This window comes from Bos javanicus, chromosome 17 (assembly GCF_032452875.1).
Source record: "Bos javanicus breed banteng chromosome 17, ARS-OSU_banteng_1.0, whole genome shotgun sequence".
Classification (NCBI taxonomy): domain Eukaryota; kingdom Metazoa; phylum Chordata; class Mammalia; order Artiodactyla; family Bovidae; genus Bos; species Bos javanicus.
The window spans coordinates 18,731,804-18,755,385 of NC_083884.1; the positions used below are offsets into that span (position 1 = coordinate 18,731,804).

General features: G+C 42.7%; 1 protein-coding gene across 1 annotated transcript in view; it reads left to right on the forward strand.

Annotated features, from left to right (window-relative positions):
* The window catches only part of SETD7 (SET domain containing 7, histone lysine methyltransferase), a 57,696-nt gene that overhangs the window by 9,699 nt on the left and 24,415 nt on the right, over positions 1-23,582 (forward strand). Inside the window, exons 3-4 of the mRNA XM_061384154.1 lie at positions 1,042-1,171; positions 20,125-20,326. Coding sequence (XP_061240138.1) covers positions 1,042-1,171; positions 20,125-20,326 — 332 coding nt within the window. The remainder of the gene's footprint in view (positions 1-1,041; positions 1,172-20,124; positions 20,327-23,582) is intronic.

Sequence of the window (23,582 nt, forward strand, 5' to 3'; positions counted from 1 at the left end):
TGTACAATGAGGTGCAGACGTTAGGGCAGTTGTAGAGGGGTGGCTCGAGCTCTTGTTGTCAGAAGGTAACAAAGAGCAGGAGGGTTTTCAGAGGGTGCCTGGCCAGCAGAGCTCCACATCAGACCGTATCAGTTCAGTTCAGTCGCTCAGTCGTGTCTGACTCTTTGCAACCCCATGAACTGCAGCACGCCAGGCCTCCCTGTCCATCACCAATTCCCGGAGTCCACCCAAACCCATGTCCACTGAGTCGGTGATGCCATCCAACCATCTCATCCTCTGTCGTCCCCTTCTCCTCCTGCCCCTAATCCCTCCCAGCATCAGAGTCTTTTCCAGTGAATCAACTCTTTGCATCAGGTGGCCAAAGCATTAGAGTTTCAGCTTCAACATCAGTCCTTCCAATGAACACCCAGGCCTGATCTCCTTTAGGATGGACTGGTTTGATCTCCTTGCAGTCCAAGGGACTCTCAAGAGTCTTCTCCAACACCACAGTTCAAAAGCATCAATTCTTCAGCACTCAGCTTTCTTTATGGTCCAACTGTCACATCCATACATGACCACTGGAAAAACCATAGCCATATAATGATGTATAAAATTGTATTGTGCTTGGTTCTACAACCACATCACATATTGCCAAGACAGTGTGCCATCTCAACCACATTTAGGTTAAGCGTGACCTTTCAGGAGCATTAATTCCAAACCTGAGGACTACCATGTGGTTTGGTACTAAGTCAATTGAAACTCACACTGCAGATGTTATTATTGAGAATAACTTTCAGTCCCTAGCAAAATATGATTGTGGCTTGGGTTCCTGTTCTTACATGTGTCTAAGGTGCTCTATCGTGGACCCGTCCTTTTGAAAGCGTATCTGAGTGGAACTGATGGTGCTGATGCAGGCAGAAAAAGCTTGGCATTCGCCCTTCCCTGAGCAAGGAAGGGACCCCCAGGCTGCTCAGGGCACTTGCTGGCAGCATCTAAGCACCGATCTGAGGGTGGGGGAGCGTGGAAAATGTTAAGGTTTGCCTTGTGTTTCCCTTTCCCCAGGGCACCTGGACGATGATGGATTGCCGCACGGCTTCTGCACAGTCACCTACTCCTCCACGGACAGATTCGAGGGCAACTTCATTCACGGAGAAAAGAATGGACGGGGCAAGTTCTTCTTCTTTGATGGCAGGTAGCACTCATGGTTTGGTTTTGTTTCGTTCTGGGGGTAGGAGGTAGGTACCAAACTATTTGGAAGAATGATATGAATGAGAGAATTTCAGTATTTTAATACAATGTATAGAAAAGGTCAGGGTAAGCCCAACATGCATGTACTGCTTTGGGACCCAGGGAATTCGGCCCCTGTTACAGAACTCAAGTGGCCCGCACACAGGGAAGCCAGTCTGCTGACACCAGGTGGTGGGGAGGGAAAGTGTTCAGTGCAGAGCCCCAAGCAAGGAATCCAGGGCACCCAGTGCTGCCTGTTACACTCCTGCACGGGTTTCAAGAAAGCATTTTTAAAGACAACGTAAGGGCGAGGCATCCCAGGATATGTAATGAGCTTGTGTACAATTCTCTGATTGACGGTGAGGTAACAGGGCGGTGTCATGGGGGTTAGCTTTACCAACCCAGAGGCGCCAGTAAGTCTGGGGGCTACTCGCTCATGGTCGTCAAGGGGTCAATTTCTTCCATTTGGCGAGGGATTTAGCATCTGTAAGTCAACTTGGGAAATGTGCATCAGTACTGTTATCTAGGTACTTCAGAGGGGAGCTACCGCAGAAGATATGGGGGAGGGGTCTGTCCTGGGAAGATCCCATAGGGTCCTGCTCGGTTACCCCCCACCACCATGGCTATGGCCTGAGACTCAGCTCTGCCATCATCACCTCTGAGGGTGTACTTGTCAAAGACACCCTCTGCCGTGCCAGATTCAGGGGCCCTCATCTTGCACAAGTTGGTGGGTCTTTGATGGATTTCACCTGCTTGTTCAGGTAATGCGTCTCCATAAAGTTACACAAGTGGGGATCGTTCTTCGTCAGGGACCAGTGTGTGCAATCCCAGTAGTGACTGATCCACGCTCTTTTTTGAGTGTAATGCGCACTTACTCCATTGCATTCAGCCCATTCTCAGACATCATGGTCCAGTTTCTTGATTTCCTGAAAGAAGCTTCAGCCACCCCATTGTTCCTGCAGCTTCATCATTTTCTCAGCGTATTCTCTCTCCTCCTGAGATTAGCCAAGAGAATATTTAGCAGAGGTCCTCCAAGCCCGTCATCACGATTCACGCAGTAAGACGGGTGAACATAGGCGGGGCCAGCTCCAGGCCCAGTGTTGTAAACGCTTGTCTTTGGGGTGACCAGACACTGCATGTGATACCTCAGTGCTGATGCTGTAATAGTGTTTCCTATGTTCTCCCTCTAGTTAAAATATTTTTCACAGCAGGATTCTTTTACTTTGCTTTCACCTCCTTTATGAGAACACCATAAGGCAGAAGTTCTTCACCCTCTTGAGATAGGTGGGAATAGCTAGGACTGCTGCTGCTGCTGCTAAGTCACTTCAGTCGTGTCCAACTCTGTGCGACCCCATAGATGGCAGCCCATCAGGCACCTGTCCCTGGGATTCTCCAGGCAAGAACACTGGAGTAGGTTGCATTTCCTTCTCCAATGCATGAAAGTGAAAAGTGAAAATGCAGTCGCTCAGTCGTGTCCGACTCCTAGCGACCCCATGGACTGCAGCCCACCCCCTCCATCCATGGGATTTTCCAGGCAAGAGTACTGGAGTGGGGTGCCATTGCCTTCTCCGATAGCTAGGACTAGTCTCTTTCAAAAGAGATGGGTTACACAGGCCCAGCTTGCCAGTAGTGACTTTTAAGCCATGTCGTCTTCAGAAATGAGGAGTGGCTGGGTGAATTTCTCCAGCAATTAGAGGAATTCAGAGGCACAGAAGAACCGGTTCTTTTCATACCACTTGACTGAGTAATACAGAAATGGATTTTTTTGGGCTGTATGTACGACCTTAGTTCCCTGAACAGGGATCCAACCCACGTCCCCCTGAGTGGAAGCACAGAGTCCTAACCACTGGACTTCCAGGGAAGACCCCAGAAATGGATTTAGCTAAAAGCAGATTATAGAATTCTGTGGGACAAGATGCTGAAAGCTCAGCTTTTCTGTACACCAGTGCTGAATCAAATCTTGGAGACATAGTTTTGGGTGAACTAGAAAAGAGTAGCTTTATTGCTTTGCCAGGCAGAGGGGAACACAGCAGGCTAATGCCCTCAAAACCAAGTGTCCCATCTTGGGAAAGACAGTGATAAGTTTTATAGTAATTGTTCACATAGGGCGTGACCAACTCATGAATATTCATGGCTTGGCAGTGAGATAAGTAGGAGTCCATATGGTCAACCTTCAGGTCCAACTGGTCTGGGGTCTACATTGCTTGTGGGCAGCATACTGTCATTATTCACTAACTTCTCCCACCTGGAGGGGGTTTCAGTCTCTGCAGAATGGCTCAAAGATATTGTCTGTCACCTGTATCTGTTGATGGGAAAATAGGAGTTTGCCCCAAGGCTGCTCTGGACTGTTTCTCCCTGGTCTTGCATCTCCTCCCTTCCCTAATTAACAACTGCTTGAATCTGCCCCTTGAAACTCAGGAGAGGTCATGGAGACTGAATGAAGTTTGTCGCCTATAATCAAAGAAATGGGAGCACAGAAAGGCCTTCTGCCCAGGAGCTCCACAGGGTCCTGCTCAGTATCAGGCATAGCACCACTTGCTAAATTCTTGACACTGGTAATAAACTGAAGCTTCCACAAACCTTGAAATTTCTTCAGGAGAGAGATTGTCTAAGCTGATAGCTGAAGGGTGACCATAGACACTGGCTTGTGACCCAGCATCCCATCCCTTTTTCTGTAGGTGGAGTGAGTTGCTTTTAAAAAAAAATATTAATACGTCTTCAGGCCCTCAATTATCTGAAATAAGAGGGGTGAGGAAAGCAATAAAAGCCTCAGAGAACTTTTGTAAACTTTTAACTCCAACCTTCTCTTTCCCATTGTCCCCAAGCCCACACTCAACCTCATTTTAGCAGAAACTGGCTTCCAAACTATTCATGTTCATCAGTATTCTACTTCCTTTTTTCTGCCCCGGTGGATACCCAAGGCCTGTAGTGGCCTCCTACTGGATTTGATACCAGCGCTTTTCTCTCTCACAACCCCTTTAAGCCATCCAGAGGGAGATTTTTCCTGCCTCGTTTATTTAAAAATAAAATAAATATAAATAAAAGAGTTTATAACTCTTTTTTGGAAAGTGTCACTATTTACCTCATGCAGTTATTCTTTTACTCATTCAACAAATATATATTTATAGGAATGTCTTATTTCCAAGGGCTTCCCTGGCAGTCCAGGGGTTGAGACTCCTCACTTCCAATGCACGGCGTGCAGATTCAGTCCCTGGTTGGGGACTGAGATCCCACAAGCAACAAGTGCAGCCAAAAATGAGTCTTATTTCCCCTACAGAAGTGAGCTTTCCTTGAGGGCAAAATCTGTGTCTGTTTCATCTTCTATGCTTAATAGCACTTTCTCTTAATTTGGTACTAAAAAAAAAGTTCTTGCTGAATGAGGATAGGAGATGAAAAAGAGGGTAGAATTCTCACACACATAGACACACACACACAAGTATTTAAAGAGCACCCTACATCTCTTACTTTGAAGGTCATACCTAATTAATTGATTGACTCTGGGAAAGCAGTCCAGCAGGTTTGGTTGAATTTAGTGTTGGTTGTGGGCTTGCTTTGGGCTTCCCAGGTGGCTCAGTGGTAAAGAATCCACCTGCCAACACAGGAGACTTGGCTTTGATCCCTGGGGATCCAGGGGATCTTCTTGACAATGGCACCCTGCTTCAGTATTTTTGCCTGGAGAATTCCACAGACAGAAGAGCTTGATGGGCTACAGTCCATGGGGTCACAAAGAGTCTGACATGACAGAGTGACTGAGCATATGGGCTTCCTCTGTACTCAAGAGTTGGGCTAAGCTTCCCAACCAGTGTGCCAGGAATGAGGCCTGGGGTGCTGAGTGGGACCTTGAGACTTCCAAATGCATCCCTCCTTCTGCCAAGCTAGTCACGTCCAGCTCTGACCAGCTTCATCCAGTTCCTCCAGTGTGCCTTACTAATGCAGCGATCTGCCTACGGGTCAAGACCAGCGCAGACTGGAGCACCAGGTAAGGCTGAAGCATTAGGTCAGTAACTATCTCAGGAATAGAAAGAAATTCACTTTTTTTCTTTCGGGGGCACAAATTCACTGGTTTTTATACCTACCACTCAGACACCTGAAGAGACTTAGGTCCAGTGGGAGCCTCAAGGAATGATGGAATTAGCAGGGACCTGAAAAGCTCACCCTTGTTAGCCTTGTGCGCATGGCAGGTAATCCCTTGAGGGGAAAAGATCAGTCTCACTGCTTTTGTGACATGGGATGAAGTCGTGTGGTGACAGGTTCTCAAAAGGTCGCGATCACCTTCTCTCTTAAGCCCAATAACGATCATGTTGTGAGACATCTATTAGAAGGATTTGTGAAAGAGTAGATTTATGGTCATGGTCGGGGAGGGAAAGGGTGGGATGACTTGAGAGAGTAGTCCTGCAACATACATTACCATATGTGAAGTGGACAGTCAGTGGGAATTTGCTGTATGATCCAGGGAACTGAAAGCTGATGACTTGGAGCGGGCGATGGGGAGAGAGGTGGGAGGGTGCTTTAGGAGACGGGCTGGAGGGGCGTATGTATCCTATGACTGATTCATGTTAATGTATGGTGGATACCATCCCAATATTGTACTAATAGAGTAAAAAGCAAAATTTAAAAAAAAGAATTTGTGGAAAAATTAGTGACTCTTATGACTGAAATAAAATGCTATGTAATCTGTTAGATCTAACGGGGAGGTGGCGGATACCATCCCAAAATTGTACTAATAGAGTTAAAAGTAAAATTAAAAAAAAAGAATTTGTGGAAAAATTAGTGACTCTTATGACTGAAATAAAATGCTGTGTAATCTGTTAGATCTAACCGGGAGGTGGCGGATACCATCCCAAAATTGTACTAATAGAGTTAAAAGTAAAATTAAAAAAAAAGAATTTGTGGAAAAATTAGTGACTCTTATGACTGAAATAAAATGCTGTGTAATCTGTTAGATCTAACCGGGAGGTGCAGGAAGTGGTCATAGAGAAGTCAGTTTCTACATGAAGCAGCACCTTAGTTTACATTGCTTTATTAATTTTTCTCCCTATTACTGCTTCCAATTTTGGGGGGGTCTAATGTATTGAGTAAAATAAAGTGGGCATTCACGGTTTTTTACTAGCAGTCAGGAGGCTTTAGTCTGGAAAAATTCCTCCAAAAAGGGTGAAATTAAGGTTTTGAAATAACCATTGAGGAAACAAAAGGTTTCTGATAAAGTTTTTTAAAGTTGTGCAAACCTGTAGCACTAGCTTATGTTGCCATCAAAGGCTTTGTTTGCAGTTACAGGAGTCTGTGTTTGGAAAATTCCAGGGTAGTGACAGAAGACTTGGCTTGATGCATTTTTAATCTTATATAAAACCTGAACCTGAGTGTATGATTTTTTTTTAACTTGAGGCATGATTCATATACAAAAATCTGTACATGTTTAACGTACACAACTTGAATTTGGCGTAGTCTGCATCCATGAAACCATCACCACAATCTGTGCCATAGACTGGGTGTGTGATTTATGAGAAGGTTTCAAACAAATAAAAACTTATATCAAGAAAGGTCCGGAATCAGTTTTTCCCTTACATTGCTGCTGCTGCTGCTGCTAAGTCGCTTCAGTCGTGTCCGACTCTGTGCGCAGAATATGATAAATCTGAATAAGAATTTTAAATATGTAGATCGCCAGGCAAGATGGCCTGGAAAAATAGAAGCAGAATATTTTATTTTGATTTTAAATTACATAGGTAGCAAATACTTGGTAGAAAAAAAAATTTCAAGAAATACAGAAATGTAAAAAGTGAATATGCTCAGTGCTTCAGTCATGCTGACCCTATGGACTGTAGCCTGCCAGGCTCCTCTGCCCATGGGAATTCCCAGGCAGGAATACTGGAGTGGGTTGCCATTCCCTTCTCCAGGGAATCTTCCCAACTCAGGGATTGAACCCAGGTCTACCACATTGCAGGCAGATTCTTTACCGTCTGAGCCATTAGGAACTAGTTATCTGTTTCTAAATCAGTATAAATAGCCAACATGTACGTTTTTACTGCTGTCTTAGCTTCAGAGGCTTCAGAATTGTCGCCAGTTTTGAGATCTTAACAGTTGACCTGTCTTTTCATAAGTTAAATCTGGCTTATTATGTCAGAAACGTAAAGTCTGACCAACCAGATAGTTTATCCCACAAATGAGGAATGAATGAGAAAATTGACCTGATTTTTTAAATTGTCTTTTCAAGCAGCTGTTGTTTTCCAGTCTGCCCCTCCCGCACCCACCCCCACCCCAGCCTTTTTTTTTTTTTTTTGGCCACATCATGCTCCTTGCAGGGATTTACTTCCCTGACCAGGGATTAAATTTAAGCCCTGCCGTGAAAGCGCCAAGTCCTAACCACTGGGCTACCAAGCAGTTCTCCATTTTCCCCCTTTCTAATGCAAAGAAGAGGATTGTCCTAAGATTAGGTAATTGGGACTCCCTAACATCTGCTCTGGTCCTGATATAATGGTATTTATGTGGTGAGGAGAGAGGAATCTTGAGGCTTTGTTGGTGTGGTTCTGGAGTCTCTCTGGCACCAGTAATCCTCTGGAGTACTGTAGGGGATTAAAAAATGTTTAGCATGCAAAATGCTTCAATATACACATCTCTGATTTTTATACAGTAATAATCCCAGATTCTGGGACATGTTAATTGTCCCAATTGTTCTCATCTCAGCCAAGATTTGTGGATGTAAAGACAATTTAGCAGGACTTCTCAAAATCTTAGAACGGTAACAAGAAAAAGATATTTCAATGTAGAGTGGCTTTGGGCTGTGTGATATTAGGGCATCATGTGGTTTTTAGCCTGATTATGAAATAGAGATAAGTGAATTCATTCAGTTTTGTTTTGTTTTTTTAATGTTATTGATGCTTCCTCCTGACCTGCCAATTAGATTTCAAAGTATTATTTGTTACTCCATGACTTCATCCTCCTCTGCCCAAGACATTTTCTGATGTTGATTTGTTCCTAATGAATCTGGTTAAGAGGGCTCCTTGTAGTTAATCACTGACCAGATAACTTAAGAGAAGCTGCCCATCTGATGAACCACAGAGAAGGGTGATATTTTCCAGGTGACAGGTCCACAGAGGAGTTCTTTTGTTGGGTTTTTAAAAAGCACTTGGTTGCATTTCAGAAAACTGGAGTTGGAACAGACTTCTGAAGTCATGTATCCCAACCTCCCACGCAAGGCAAAAGTCCCTTCTATGTTGGTTTTGTTGGAACCAGGCTCAACAAATACGTTCATCTGTATCCTAAGGAACAGTTCTGGCTGAGGCAGAGTTTTGTGATGGATGAGAAGAAAGGGAGAGGAAATGAGATGGAGAACTTTGAATACCCACCATTTGTTCAGCACTGGGCATACAGCCTTCACAGCAATCTGTGAAGTGGGTTTCATAGTCCTTTTTTACTTGTGAAGAAACTAAGGCACAGAGAGGTGAAGTGACCTGCCCCACATGACCTCACCGGTAGAAGCTGGAGCTGAGAGTCAAGCCAAGGTGAGTTCAATTCCAAAGCCACCCCTCTTCTCCCTGAATCTGCTCCCTTCCTCTCACAGGAAGCAAGGATATAGCTCCAAACTTCCCTGGCAGTCCAGTGATTAAGGCTTCGCACTTCCACTGCAGGGAGCCCAGGTTCAATCCCTGGTCAGGGAACTAAGATCCCACATGCCAAGGGAAAAAAAAAAAAAAGCTCTGATCCTGACCTTCTGTTTCATGCCTTCATTTTACTTGAGGTTACTCATTAGCTTTAATTGTGGAAAATTCAAAGGCGTCCTGGGGTGAATTCAGTTACTGTCTTGTAGGAGCTTAAACAACTTGGGAGCTTGGCACATTGACGGGAGATTTTCCAGAGGAATCAGTTCAGAAGAGCCCTGCCCTAGCAAGTTGGCCTCCCTAAACTTGTTTCCTCATTTGAAAAATGGGGATAATTATTATCAACTTCTCCTAGTTGTCAAGACTGAGTGAAAAAGCCTGTAAAGACCTTAGAGTGGAGGGTACCTAGAAGGAGCTCTACTAGTAATTTTTTAAAAACTAGATCACCAGTCCATTTAAAAAAGGATATAACTCAGTTTAGGATATAACCCTTTATAATGGGTTTCCCTGGTGGCTCAGTCGGTAAAGAATCCACCAGCAATGCAGGAGATCTGGGTTCAGTCCCTGGGTCGGGAAGATCCCCTGGAGCAGGAAATGGCAATCCACTCCAATATTCTTGCCTGGAAAATTCCATGGACAGACGAGCCTGGCGGGCAACAGTCCATGGGGTCACGAAGAGTCAGACACGAATTAGCAATCAAACTCAGGAGCAGCCAGATGGAAGAGATGCACTGAGCAAAGTAAGAGGAAGGAGCATGCAGCTCCCAGACCCCCTCCAAGGGCATCACTCCCCCAGCGTCTTCACAAGTTCACCAACCCAGAAGCTCCCTACTTTTTTCCTATTACTCTGTCTGCACTTTTTCCCACACAATCAGATAACACCTCCATTTCCCCACATCATTGCCTTTTGTGTATGTGTGTGTGGTGATGATACTTAAGATCTAACTCTCTTGGGAGTTCCCTGGTGGCCTAGTGGTTAAGATTTCAGACTTTCACTGTCAAGACCCAGGTTCAATCCCTGGTCAGGGAACTGAGATCCCACAGCTATGTGGAATAGGGAAGAAAAAAGATCGACTCTCTTAGCAACTTTCGAGTATAAAAGTATTGTGAATTATAGTCACTATGCTGTATAGGGCCTTAGAAAGCATCACTACGAACAAAGCTAGTGGAGGTGATGGAATTCCAGTTGAGCTATTCCAAATCCTGAAAGATGATGCTGTGAAAGTGCTGCATTCAATATGCCAGCAAATTTGGAAAACTCAGCAGTGGCCACAGGACTGGAAAAGGTCAGTTTTCATTCCAATCCCAAAGAAAGGCAATGCCAAAGAATGCTCAAACTACCACACAATTGCAGTCATCTCACACGCTAGTAAAGTAATGCTCAAAATTCTCCAAGCCAGGCTTCAGCAATATGTGAACCGTGAACTTCCTGATGTTCAAGCTGGTTTTAGAAAAGGCAGAGGAACCAGAGATCAAATTGCCAACATCCACCAGATCGTTGAAAAAGCAAGAGAGTTCCAGAAAAACATCTATTTCTGCTTTATTGACTATGCCAAAGCCTTTGACTGTGTGGATCACAATAAACTGTGGAAAATTCTGAAAGAGATGGGTATACCAGACCACCTGATCTGCCTCTTGAGAAATTTGTATGCAGGTCAGGAAGCAACAGTTAGAACTGGACATGGAACAACAGACTGGTTCCAAATAGGAAAAGCAGTTCGTCAAGGCTGTATATTGTCACCCTGCTTATTTAACTTAAATGCAGAGTACATCATGAGAAACGCTGGGCTGGAAGAAACACAAGCTGGAATCAAGATTGCCGGGAGAAATAGCAATAACCTCAGATATGCAGATGACACCACCCTTATGGCAGAAAGTGAAGAGGAACTAAAAAGCCTCTTGATGAAAGTGAAAGTGGAGAGTGAAAAAGTTGGCTTAAAGCTCAACATTCAGAAAATGAAGATCATGGCATCCGGTCCCACCACTTCATGGGAAATGGATGGGGAAACAGTGAAACAGTGTCAGACTTTATTTTTCTGGGCTCCAAAATCACTACAGATGGTGACTGCAGCCATGAAATTAAAAGACGCTTACTCCTTGGAAGGAAAGTTATGACCAACCTAGATAGCATACTGAACAGCAGAGACATTACTTTGCCAACAAAGGTTCGTCTAGTCAAGGCTAAGGTTTTTCCTGTGGTCATGTATGGATATGAGAGTTGGACTGTGAAGAAGGCTGAGCGCCAAAGAATTGATGCTTTTGAACTGTGGTGTTGGAGAAGACTCTTGAGAGTCCCTTGGACTGCAAGGAGATCCCACCAGTCCGTTCTGAAGGAGATCAGCCCTGGGATTTCTTTGGAAGGAATGATGCTAAAGCTGAAACTCCAGTACTTTGGCCACCTCATGCGAAGAGTTGATTCATTGGAAAAGACCCTGATGCTGGGAGGGATTGGGGGCAGGAGAAGGGGATGACGGAGGATGAGATGGCTGGATGGCATCACTGACTCAATGGGCGTGAGTCAGTGAACTCCAGGAGTTGGTGATGGACAGGGAGGCCTGGCGTGCTGCGATTCATGGGGTCGAAAAGAGTCGGACACGACTGAGTGACTGATCTGATCTAATAGGATGCTGTATATCCTCAGAACTTACTCATCTTATAACTGGAAGTTTGTACCCTTTGACCAACATATCCGCATTTCCCCACCCTCCAGCCCTTGGCGTCCACTACTCTTTACTAGTCTGTTTCGAGGAGTTAGACTTTTCTGTTTTTATTTATTTTTTATTTCAAATTTTTTGGCCATGCCAAAAGGCATGTGGAATCCTAACTCCCCAACCAGGGATTGAACCCTCACCCCCTGCCTTGGAAGTGAGGGGTTGTAACCCCTGGACTGCTAGGGAAATCCCAAGTTAAGCTTTTTTAGGTTCCACATATGAGTGGGGACATAGAGTATTTGTCTTTGTCTGACTTACTTGACTTAACACAATGCCCACAAGAGCAAGGATGGATTATTATTGTTATGATTTTTTACTATTATATTTTATTACTGATATTACTATTATCAGTTAACAGTGGCCAGCAGGGTTTTCCCAGGGCTTATTTTTACAGAGCAAAACTCAATTTCACTGATTGCTCTTCACATATCCTGCTGTTATCTTGAAACTTTATAACAATCAGAAGCTACAGACTCATAGATCTTCTATTAAAAGGTAAGAAATTTTGAAGATAGAACACAGGATTACATGGTTGCATGACAGAGCTCCATTCAGTTTGCTTGTCACATCCTGGAGGAAGTTGGCATTTCTGGTTGGATAGAGCCCTAGCAGATGACTTGGGTTTTTTATTGCTGTTCTTCTTTACTTAGTTCTCAATATTTTAAGATATAATATGTAATATACTGTTGTATGCTGGTGATATCTCAATTTTTTAAAAAAGAGCATTTAAAAAATATATATTGTCATGTAGCAAATTTGGCCTTGGAATATAGAATGAAGCAGGGCAAAGGCTGAGAGAGTTTTGCCAAGAGAACACACTGGTCATAGCAAACACCCTCTTACAACAACACAAGAGAAGACTCTACGCATGGACATCACCAGATGGTCAACACTGAAATCAGATTGATTATATTCTTTGCAGCCAAAGATGGAGAAGCTCTATACAGTCAGCAAAAACAAGACCAGGAGTTGACTGTGGCTCAGATCATGAACTCCTTATTGCCAAATTCAGACTTAAATTGAAGAAAGTAGGGAAAACCACTAGACCATTCAGGTATGACCTAAATCAAATCCCCTATGATTATACAGTGGAAGTGAGAAATAGATTTAAGGGACTAGATCTGATAGATAGAGTGCCTGATGAGCTATGGCATGAGGTTCGTGACATTGTACAGGAGACAGGGATCAAGACCATCCCCATGGAAAAGAAATGCAAAAAAGCAAAATGGCTGTCTGGGGAGGCCTTAAAATAGGGGTGAAAAAAAGAGAAGCGAAAAGCAAAGGAGAAAAGGAAAGATATAAGCATCTGACTGCAGAGTTCCAAAGAATAGCAAGGAGAGAGAAGAAAGCCTTCCTCAGCAATCAATGCAAACAAATAGAGGAAAACAACAGAATGGGAAAGACTAGTGATCTCTTCAAGAAAATTAGAGATACCAAGGGAACATTTCATGCAAAGATGGGCTCGATTGATAAAGGACAGAAATGGTATGGACCTAACAGAAGCAGAAGATATTAAGAAGAGATGGCAAGAATACACAGAAGAACTGTACAAAAAAGATCTTCACGACCAAGATAATCACGATGGTGTGATCACTGACCTAGAGCCAGACATCCTGGAATGTGAAGTCAAGTGGGCCTTAGAAAGCATCACTATGAACAAAGCTAGTGGAGGTGATGGAATTCCAGTGGAGCTATTCCAAATCCTGAAAGATGATGCTGTGAAAGTGCTGCATTCAATATGCCAGCAAATTTGGAAAACTCAGCAGTGGCCACAGCACTAGAAAAGGTCAGTTTTTATTCCAATCCCAAAGAAAGGCAATGCCAAAGAATGCTCAAACTACTGCACAATTGCACTCATCTCACACGCTAGTAAAGGAATGCTCAAAATTCCACAAGCCAGGCTTCAGTAGTACGTGAACTGGGAACTTCCTGATGTTCAAGCTGGTTTTAGAAAAGGCAGAGGAACCAGAGATCAAATTGCCAACATCCACCAGATCGTTGAAAAAGCAAGAGAGTTCCAGAAAAACATCTATTTCTGCTTTATTGACTAAGCCAAAGCCTTTGACTGTGTGGATCACAATAAACTGTGGAAAATTCTGAAAGAGATGGGAATACCAGACCACCTGATCTGCCTCTTGAGAAATTTGTATGCAGGTCAGGAAGCAACAGTTAGAACTGGACATGGAACAACAGACTGATTCCAAATAGGAAAAGGAGTACATCAAGGCTGTATATTGTCACCCTGCTTATTTAACTTCTATGCAGAGTACATCATGAGAAACGCTGGGCTGGACGAAGCACAAGCTGGAATCAAGATTGCCGGGAGAAATAGCAATAACCTCAAATATGCAGAAGACACCACCCTTATGGCAGAAAGTGAAGAGGAACTAAAAAGCCTTTTGATGAAAGTGAAAGAGGAGAGTGAAAAAGTTGGCTTAAAGCTCAACATTCAGAAAATGAAGATCATGGCATCTGGTCCCATCACTTCATGGGAAATAGATGGGGAAACAGTGGAAACAGTGTCAGACTTTTTTTTTTTTGACTCGAAAATCACTGCAGATGGTGATTGCAGCCATGAAATTAAAAGATGCTTACTCCTTGGAAGGAAAGTTATGACCAACCTAGATAGCATACTGAAAAGCAGAGACATTACTTTGCCAACAAAGGTCCATCTAGTCAAGGCTATGGTTTTTCCTGTGGTCATGTATGGATGCGAGAGTTGGACTGTGAAGAAGGCTGAGCACTGAAGAATTGATGCTTTTGAACTGTGGTGTTGGAGAAGACTCTTGAGAGTCCCTTGGACTGCAAGGAAATCCAACCAATCCAACCTAAAGGAGATCAGTCCTGGGTGTTCTTTGGAAGGAATGATGCTAAAGCTGAAACTCCTGTACTTTGGCCACCTCATGCGAAGAGTTGTCTCATTGGAAAAGACTCTGATGCTGGGAGGGATTGGGGGCAGGAGGAGAAGGGGAGGACAGAGGATGAGATGGCTGGATGGCATCACCGACTCGATGGACATGAGTCTGAGTGAACTCCGGGAGATGGTGATGAACAGGGAGGCCTGGCGTGCTGCAATTCATGGGGTCACAAAGAGTCGGACACGACTGAGTGACTGAAGTGAACTGAACAATGTTTTAAACTTAGTCAAAAGTTAATTTGGCTAGAGATAGGAGTTTAAAGTAGAATTACCCTTCATTTAAAATATCTTTCATCTTCCCTGGGTGTGCAGTGGTTGCCCAATGCAGGGGTCCTAGATTTGGTCCCGAGTCAGGGAACTGGATCCCACATTCTGCAACTGAAGAGCCCATGTGCTGCAACTAGGACCTAGCATGACCAATAAATAAATAAATAATTTTTAAATAAAATTTCCCTCTAGGTTCTGTACCAGACAGAAGGAAGGGAACACGGTGCTGGAGGGAGCACAGCTTATGCCTCAGGAGCTGGAAAGCCCCAAACCTTCTAGAGCCCAAAATGTGAAGGAAAAGCCAAAGCTGTTTAGTCTCCTAAGAACACTTTTGTGTATTCAGATATTAAAGAGAATTCTTCAGTGAAAATAGTTGAATAGATTGCAGATGTATCTGCCTAGGTAAACAACTATAAAATTTTTTCATTTCTTTTTAAGTTAGGTTTTCTCATTTAACTTAATACTGGAAGATTAAGTACAAGAGCTTTGATAAAACAGATAAAAATGGTCTGTGTGTATATGGGAAGAAGGAAATCTAATTAAAACTGATTTTTAAATTTTCTCCATGTTTTCAAGTTATTTGATTCAAGTGCTGGTACTGGAAAAATCAAACCATTTTTTGTAGCTTCTTAACATACTAAAATATCTGCCAAGTGTTGAAAGAAATTTTAAGAAAATACAAGTCAAGAACATTGGGTGTGGTATGATCCCATTTTTGTTAAAACAGCCACCACGCAAGGTTTGAAAATGCATAATGTATTAATGGAAAAAAAAAGTCTTAAATGGTATATGCCAAACTGAGTAAGAGTGTACAGGGGTTTCTGCTTTCCACATCTTTGTAGTGTTTGATTTGCTTTATGTTTGTTTGTTCGTTTTACAATGAATATGTTTTACTTTTTTCACTTAAGCATTTATTTCATCCTTCCCTCAGAGAGGAATCTTTCTAGCTGGGTTTTTTAAAAGTAAATCTAGAGCAGTGTTGTTCATTTCTTTGTCTACTCCAGGGTCTCATAACCAGTTCCCTAGTGCTGCTGTTTTAAGCTAAGTTTCTCAGTAAAAAGCTCACCGTCATATACATGAAAGTGCGTGCTATTTTAATAATAACACTAGGACGGCCCAGAGGGATGGTATGGGGAGGGAGGAGGGAGGAGGGTTTGGGATGGGGAACACATGTATACCTGTGGCGGATTCATTTTGATATTTGGCAAAACTAATACAAATATGTAAAGTTTAAAAAAAAAAAATTAAAAAAAATAAAATAAAATAAAATTTTCCATTCCAGCATAAAAAGCAAAAAATAAATAAATAAATAATAATAACAGTTGTTATTCGAGCCGTCGTTATGTCCTCACATCTTCTGAGCACTTGCTGTGTATTAAACCTTGTAATCCTGAATAGCCTCATTAGTAGCTGCCGTTCACAAATGGAGAAATAAAGCACAGAGTTTAAGAAACTTTCCTCACTTGCAATTGAGTGGCTACAAGATAATGCCATTTTCTCACAGTTGATTTCTTTTTTAAATGCACATACACTTCATATAAAAAATTCTCCCTGCGCTTGAGAAATACTCTTAACATGCTCATGTTCCCTCTCAATTGCCTCTTCTCAGAGCAAGATTATCCCAGTTTCACTCTTTCATTTAGGAAATAGCGCTTGAAGATATGCTGTGTTTATATGTGAGGGGAGAAATACATAATGCCTGATTTGTTCCTGTAAAGGGCTTACAATCTATTTAGAGAAACGGGGCCCATAAGCTGATCATGGATAAAGACGTGGCACTTCCTGTACCCGTCCATGACTAGTCTCCAGCGACTGTGGTTACAGAGGTCAAGGTAGCCTCCTTTGGAAGCAGGGCTCCATGTGGGGGAAGGGTAGGCTCCAGGGAGGCCGATGATGAGCACCCTTTATAGCATAACTCCCTGTGCCATTTCAGCAAGAAAAAGATTAGAAAGTTTTCCCTCCATAGCTACTTCTCAAATATGACTGGATACTAACAATTGAGTGCAACATAATGCCATTTTCTCATAGTTGATTTCTTTTTTAAATAGAAAAAGACCAGAGGTTGGAGAATATTCATTCTTTTCCCAAAGTTATTTTTGTTTTGAATGATAAAAAGGCAAATGTAACCCATAACTTTTTTTTTTTTTCCTGAAGGCATCCTCAGGAATTTAAAAAGTTTAGTTACACATGTTTTAAGGGAAGAAGCAGGGAAAACAGAGTATAGAAGCTAAGATACATAAAGGTGTGCTTGAGGCCAGTGAATAATGTAAGCAGGGGCTTCTAGAGCAGAAGTCGGACAAACCTTTTCTGCCCAGGGGGAGATAATAAATATTTTAGGCTTTGGGGGCCACGTATGGCCTCTGTTGCAATTATTCAACTCTGCTGTTGTGATATGAAAGCAGCCACAGAGGATACGGAAAGGAATGTTCGTGGCCGTGTTCCAGTAAAACTGTATTTACAAAAACAGGCAGCCAGCTATGGTTTGCCAGCCTCTTCGGGAGGAAAAAGTTAGAGAAAGAAGTGGTGCCTTTAACATCAGACTAAGAAGGTTTTTTTATTTTATTTCCTAAGTGACAGAAGATTTCAGAGCCTTATCATTTTTTATTGCCTTGGAGATCACAGTTCCTATGATAACATGTCCCTTTTTTGTTATCAGATTCCACCCAAGTTACCAAAACAATTTACCAAGGAAGCTAAGCTGTTTCCTCAGGCAGGGGCTGGAAAACAATGCAGTAAGTTTTGCTCTCCAAAGTCTTATGACTTTGCATTTGGGAATCTTAGGTTTATTGAGCTATAGGAAATAGCAGTTTGTTCTTAGGATTATGATACTAATAAGGGCGGGCTCTGCTGGAAGGGAGGGGGAGACAAGCTACTGGACATGACCAGGGGGAAATATGTGCAAATACACATGATCGTTTAACTGATTCTTGAGACCCATGCCTTGTAGATTTCATCATAAACCTAAGAAATATTGGCAGTCTAGTCTGTCAGGGGATAATTCTGCCCAAACACACACAGTAACATTTTGAATGCCACTGAGAATTCAGTCAATAGGGTTGCTAGGTTTAACAAATAAAAATCCAGGCCACCCAGTTAAAATGGTATTCCAAGTGGCTCACTGGTAAAGAATCTGCCTGCAAGACAGGAGACCTGGGTTCAATCCTCTGGGTTGGGAAGATCCCCTTGGAATAGGAAGTGGTGACCCATCCCAAAATTCTTGCCTGGAAAATTCCATGGACAGAGGAGCCTGGCAGGCTACAGTCCATGGGGTCGCAAAGAGTCAGACATGACTGAGCGCGCGCACACACACACACACACACACACACAGATAAGCAACAAAAAATGTTTTAGTATAACTATGTCCTGTTCAATATTTGGGACATAATTATGCTAAAAAAGTTATTTGTTATTTATCTGAAACTCCACTGAGCATCCTGTATTTTATCTGGTAATTCCCCAAGTCAAAATGGATAATTAAATAGTTTTTTGTCCTGTCTGTTGTATCATTATATCGGTTGATTGGTTACCCTTCACCAAGATTGTTCTTTTCTTTTTTTTTTTCGTGGTTGAAATCTAATGACAGTGTAATCTCATTAATTCCAACCTCCCTAATTTAGACTTTTGATTATTGATGCAAGGGCTTTGCTGAAGTACACCTTCATCTCTACATGAATTTACTAGGCCTATTTATCATCGATCATACAAACAAAACTGAAAGAGAATGATTGATCTCTTTGGGAGACTACAGATAGTCTAATTACATTGTAATCAGAGGGTATCGTTATTTCAACTGTGCTTTTCTTTTAATAATTACAGATCGTTCTGTCATTCATTAACAGCAAGATAAGACTGTTCCAGGCAGAGTCAGGTGCAGCCACATCTGTCCCCATGGCTCCCTCCTGTCCCCAGTACCTGTCTCCTGGTTTTATGGCTGTCTTGTTCATAATGCTTCCTAGATCCTCATACAACTGTACTCACTACTTGAAGCCATCCTATAAATATGTTAGTTGAATTAATGAATGAGTGTTATCTGTGCATGTTAAAATAATCAAACTGTTTGTTGCTAAGCATCTTATGTTTTAATTGTAAAAAAAATAATAATTTGAGTTGGTCTTTCCCTTTATTCCAAATTTCAGTTCATGAAGGAATTTTTGGATAAAGTTAGCTTTGTTGCATAATGGCCTTTGCAAGGCTGACACTCAAAATATGTTATGAAATCCAAAAAGTGCTTTATGAGGAGAGAAAAAAAGGTTCTTATAAAATCACCATAAACACCCCTGTGAGCTTTCTTTAGTTTTGGGACTATGGGTCTCAAACTTTCTATCAGGCTACTAATGAATCCACCTACAGTGCAGGAGACTCAAATAACTGGATTTGATCTCTGGATTAGGAAGATCCCCTGGAGAACGAAACGTCAACCCACTCCAGTATTCTTGCTTTGAGACTCCCAAGGACCGAGGAGCCTGGCAACTACAGTCTACGGGGTCACAAAAGAGCTGGACATGACTAAAGTGACTAAACAACAGCAATTGGTGTTAGTCAGGGTTAGCCTGCCGTCTTCCATACTTTACCCCCATTGCCCATGATTACACACACGTCACACATAGACACACACACAAGTACCTCCCCAGATATCTTCCAAAGAGATGGAAGGGGATACTTTTGAATGGATACTAACTGTGGTTGTCACCAATAAATAATGCATTAATAGTGTAAGACAGATAGGTAGACATCTACATGTTCTAAACCATGTTTGTATTACTGGAGACCACTCTATACAAGCCATTTAAAGACCCTTGAGAACTCCCAGTGAGTTCTGGACCACTCATGAGGGAAGTTAAGCAGGAGTGGTTTATGTGTGGAAAGGGTAACACCAGCATTTCTGTTGCCTGGTGTTGGTCAGCATCTAGCCTTGGAAACTTAGTGTGCTTAGTCATTCAGTTGTATCCAATTCTTTGTGACCCCATGGACTGTAGCTCACCAGGCTCCTCTGTCCAAGGGGATTCTCCAGGCAAGAATACTGGAGTGGGTTGCCATGCATTCCTCCAGCGGATCTTCCCAATCCAGGGATCAAACCCATGTCTCCTGCATTGCAGGCAGATTCTTTACCATCTGAGCCCCCAGGGAAGCCCCAGGAAACATAACTTAGATGAGGCTTATTCTATTTCCACTTGTGGTTTCTTTCTCTTGTACTTCTTTCAGTAGAGAAACTGGATTTAATCGGAGCTAGGAGATTAGGAATTAGATCTTCCTCTGTTTCTAATCCTACCCATATCTCTGGAGTATTTTTCCCTAGCAGTCTCAGAGAACTCAGGAGGATGTACTGAGTACAGGTGGTCATTGGAACAGAGGTGGGCATGATACGGTCCTTTCTTTTAGGAGAGTTGAGTCGAGGTCTCACTCTCCTCTTTTGTTCTCCCTTGTCTCACAGCACCCTGGAGGGATATTATGTGGACGATGCCCTGCAGGGCCAGGGAGTTTACACTTACGAGGATGGAGGAGTTCTCCAGGGCACATATGTAGACGGAGAGCTGAATGGACCTGCCCAGGAGTATGACACAGATGGGAGGCTGATCTTCAAGGGACAATACAAAGATAACATTCGGCATGGAGTGTGCTGGATATACTACCCAGTAAGTCTTGTCACTGCTCATTTTGCTGAAAAATAGCATGTTTTAAGACAAGGCTTTGAGTCTTCCCAATGAAGAATAAAATGTATTCTCTGTGTTAGAAAACGTGAGACTGTGAAAACTTGAGAGCCAGTAGCTGAAGCCAACAACTTAGGGGGGTTGTCCTCTCACTGTGAAACAGTTGACTTAAATTGTCCTCCGATCTGCTGTAAATTCCTCTTCAGGGTGGCTTTGGAAAGAAATGATTAGTCACAATTAAAACAAAATGGAGGAGACTTCCCTGGTGGTCAAGTGGCCAAGACTCCATGCTCCCAATTCAGGGGGCCTGGGTTTGATCCTACGGTAAATATCTTTTAAAAAATTAAAAGAAAACCTAACTGAGACAAACTGGCTTGATTATACCACCAATAAAAACAAAAATACATTGATTTTAAAAAATATTTCTTTGGGATATAGAAAGAATGTTGGAATGTTTCATTGTTGTAATTAATTTTATTCTCTCTCATATGTAAGAATGATTCCAACAATTTCACATCTTTTTGGACTTATTACACTATTGTTACTTGGCTTTCCAATCCCCCTCCCCATTTTTTGGTTTATATTGCTTAAATCAAGGTGATTAAAATTAACTAGCCTTTGAATATTTGATAACATTTTATGATCTTTCTGGAGTTGACTAGAGCAGAAAGATGCAGCAAAAACCCATGGCTGGGAATTAATGCTGTAATTTTTGTTTGCATTTCAAATACCCCATCTGTTCTTAGTGAGTTTCCAGAAAATGTTTCAGAAAATAGACCTGCAAAAATATTTTATCTAATATTTTATTTTGTCCGGAGCTTAAGTCAAAATATGTTTTTTCTTAGTCTTAATCCTTTCCTTTTATGATTTAAAAGTATCAATAAAAACAAAGTCTCTATTATATGTATAACAGGAAAAGTAATACCAGGAAAATCTACTTACACATTATTGTTGCTTAAAAATAAGTTATACTCTAGCCAAAGAAAAAAATTGTGAAACATTCTTTTTAATAATTATTAAAGCATTTATACATTCTCTTGGTAGGATCTGCAGTAGCTCAGAAGTTTCTGTTACAGAGGGAGAAGAGGTGGAGGTACTTACCAGATTAGGAAGCCTGAAACTTCTGTTGGTTCGTCACTAGGCAGAATAAGCTTCCTACTGCCCCGTGCTAGGGAGCTGCCCATAGCACAGTGAATCTTGAAGTCAGGGAAAGTGGCATTCCTCCTGGGGGTTGAAATGAGGGAAATGCAATTGATTACAAGATTCTCCCACTACTTGTAATTTTACTTGTAACTATGATCAATTTAAGTCCCTAGAGGAGATCAAAGATGCACTGAGGTGAATGGACCTGACTCACTCAATGTAGTTGCAGTTTGAAACCTAAAATGCGCAGCTGCATTTTAGCTTTCAGCTTGAATTAGTGTCCTTTTAAACACCAAGAGAGGACTCCACCTTAGAAAGGAAGAAGCACTGGGGAGTTACAAGCTGTCAAAATTAACTTGGTTGATGACATTTTGTGTATAGTATCTGTTGGCATTGGGGCCAGGCGTGAGGCTGGTGATCACATCCCACTGCTCTGATCTCCAGGTTGAGAATCAATTAAGAAGTGGGCTTCCCTGATGGGTCAGACAGTAAAGGGTCTGCCTGCAATGCAGGAGATCTGGATTCGGTCCCTGGGTATGGCAACCCACTGCAATATTCTTACCTGGAGAATTCCATGGACAGAGGAGCCCAAAGGGCTACAGTCCATAAGGTCACAAAGAGTCAGACTCAACTGAGCAATTAAGAAATGGACATAGGTGTCAGGGATCAGGACTTCATTATGGCAGAGTTAGAATGCAGAGGTGTCATGGGTTTCTACTTCTGCCCCTCTGAACTAAACAGATGGGCCAGGTGCCCACAGAGCAGCTAGAAAGCTGCAGGTTTCCCTTGGGGAGTAGGGCTGCCTGGGGGAGCTTCCCCAAGGAGAAGAGAGGGTGAGAGGAGAGCAGGTGCAGCCCATGGGTGCTGCCAGTTCTCAGAACAGGTGAGCAAAAATGCAGAACATGTGACAGCAGTCTTTATCCTGTTAACCCCAACCTGGTAGAGATGGGTGTCAGATCCTGCCTTCTCACCGATCAAGTGAAGGATTCCTCTTCCCATAGGGGGAGCCACTGAGCAGAGGCGAGAGGGGAGCAGCTTTCCCTCTGCTCCCCCGGCCCAGCCAACAAGGAAGTGTTTTGTGACTTGAGGTCAAAGTAGGAGCAAAGCAAGGCAAAAAATAATGATCCTCCATACAGGATTTGTAAGCTCATTCTAAGGGTGCTGCTGCTGCTGCCAAGGGTAGTTTATTTCTTTCGAAAGTTTACCTTGGTACAGTGATGGAGAGTTTTCATTAAAAACTCATTTTTCTTTCCCTGGTAGCTCAGTCGGTAAAGAATCTGCCTGCAGCAATGCAGGAGACCCGAGTTCAATCCATGGGTGAGGAAGATCCCCTGGAGAAGGAAATGGCATTCCACTCCAGTATTCTTGCCTGGAGAATCCCATGGACAGAGGAGCCTGGAGGACTACAGTCCATGGGGTCATGAAGTCGGACATGACTTAGCAACTAAAACCACCAACTCCTTTCTGAAATAAAAGAATCTCTGCTTTATTGTTCTGGACAAATAAAATCACTTGCCCCCAAAACGAAGTTTAAAGCACGTAAGCGGGGAGAAAACCTGAGACCCTAGAAAGACAGAATGCTGAATAAATAGTAATCTTGATGGCTTAATTAGTTACAGTGTGTGAGGAGCTCATGTGCTCTAACACCACTCAGCTGTCTTCATCACTGCAAGTCTGAAGGCAGATCTTGCAGAAAATACATCTCTGTTCAGGCTGGGTTATTAAGAATTAACTCAGGGAGGAGGAAGAGCAGTAATACATCCCTAATGTCCTCTCTCGGAGAAGGCAACGGCACCCCACTCCAGTACTCTTGCCTGGAAAATCCCATGGACGGAGGAGCCTGGTTGGGCTGCTGTCTATGGGGTCACACAGAGTCGGACGTGACTGAAGCGACTTAGCAGCAGTAGCAATGTCCTCTCTATCTGGGAAAAATGCTTCCAAGTATTTTGCTTTCTATGGAAGTTCTGTGATTCATTTTTAAATTTATAACTTCTTTTTTCTCCAAAGAGCAATTAGACTACAGTGAACTGTGGAGATCCTATACCTGGTGGTTATTTCTTCCTGCTCTCTCTCAGTAAACAGCATTTGAAATCACTCA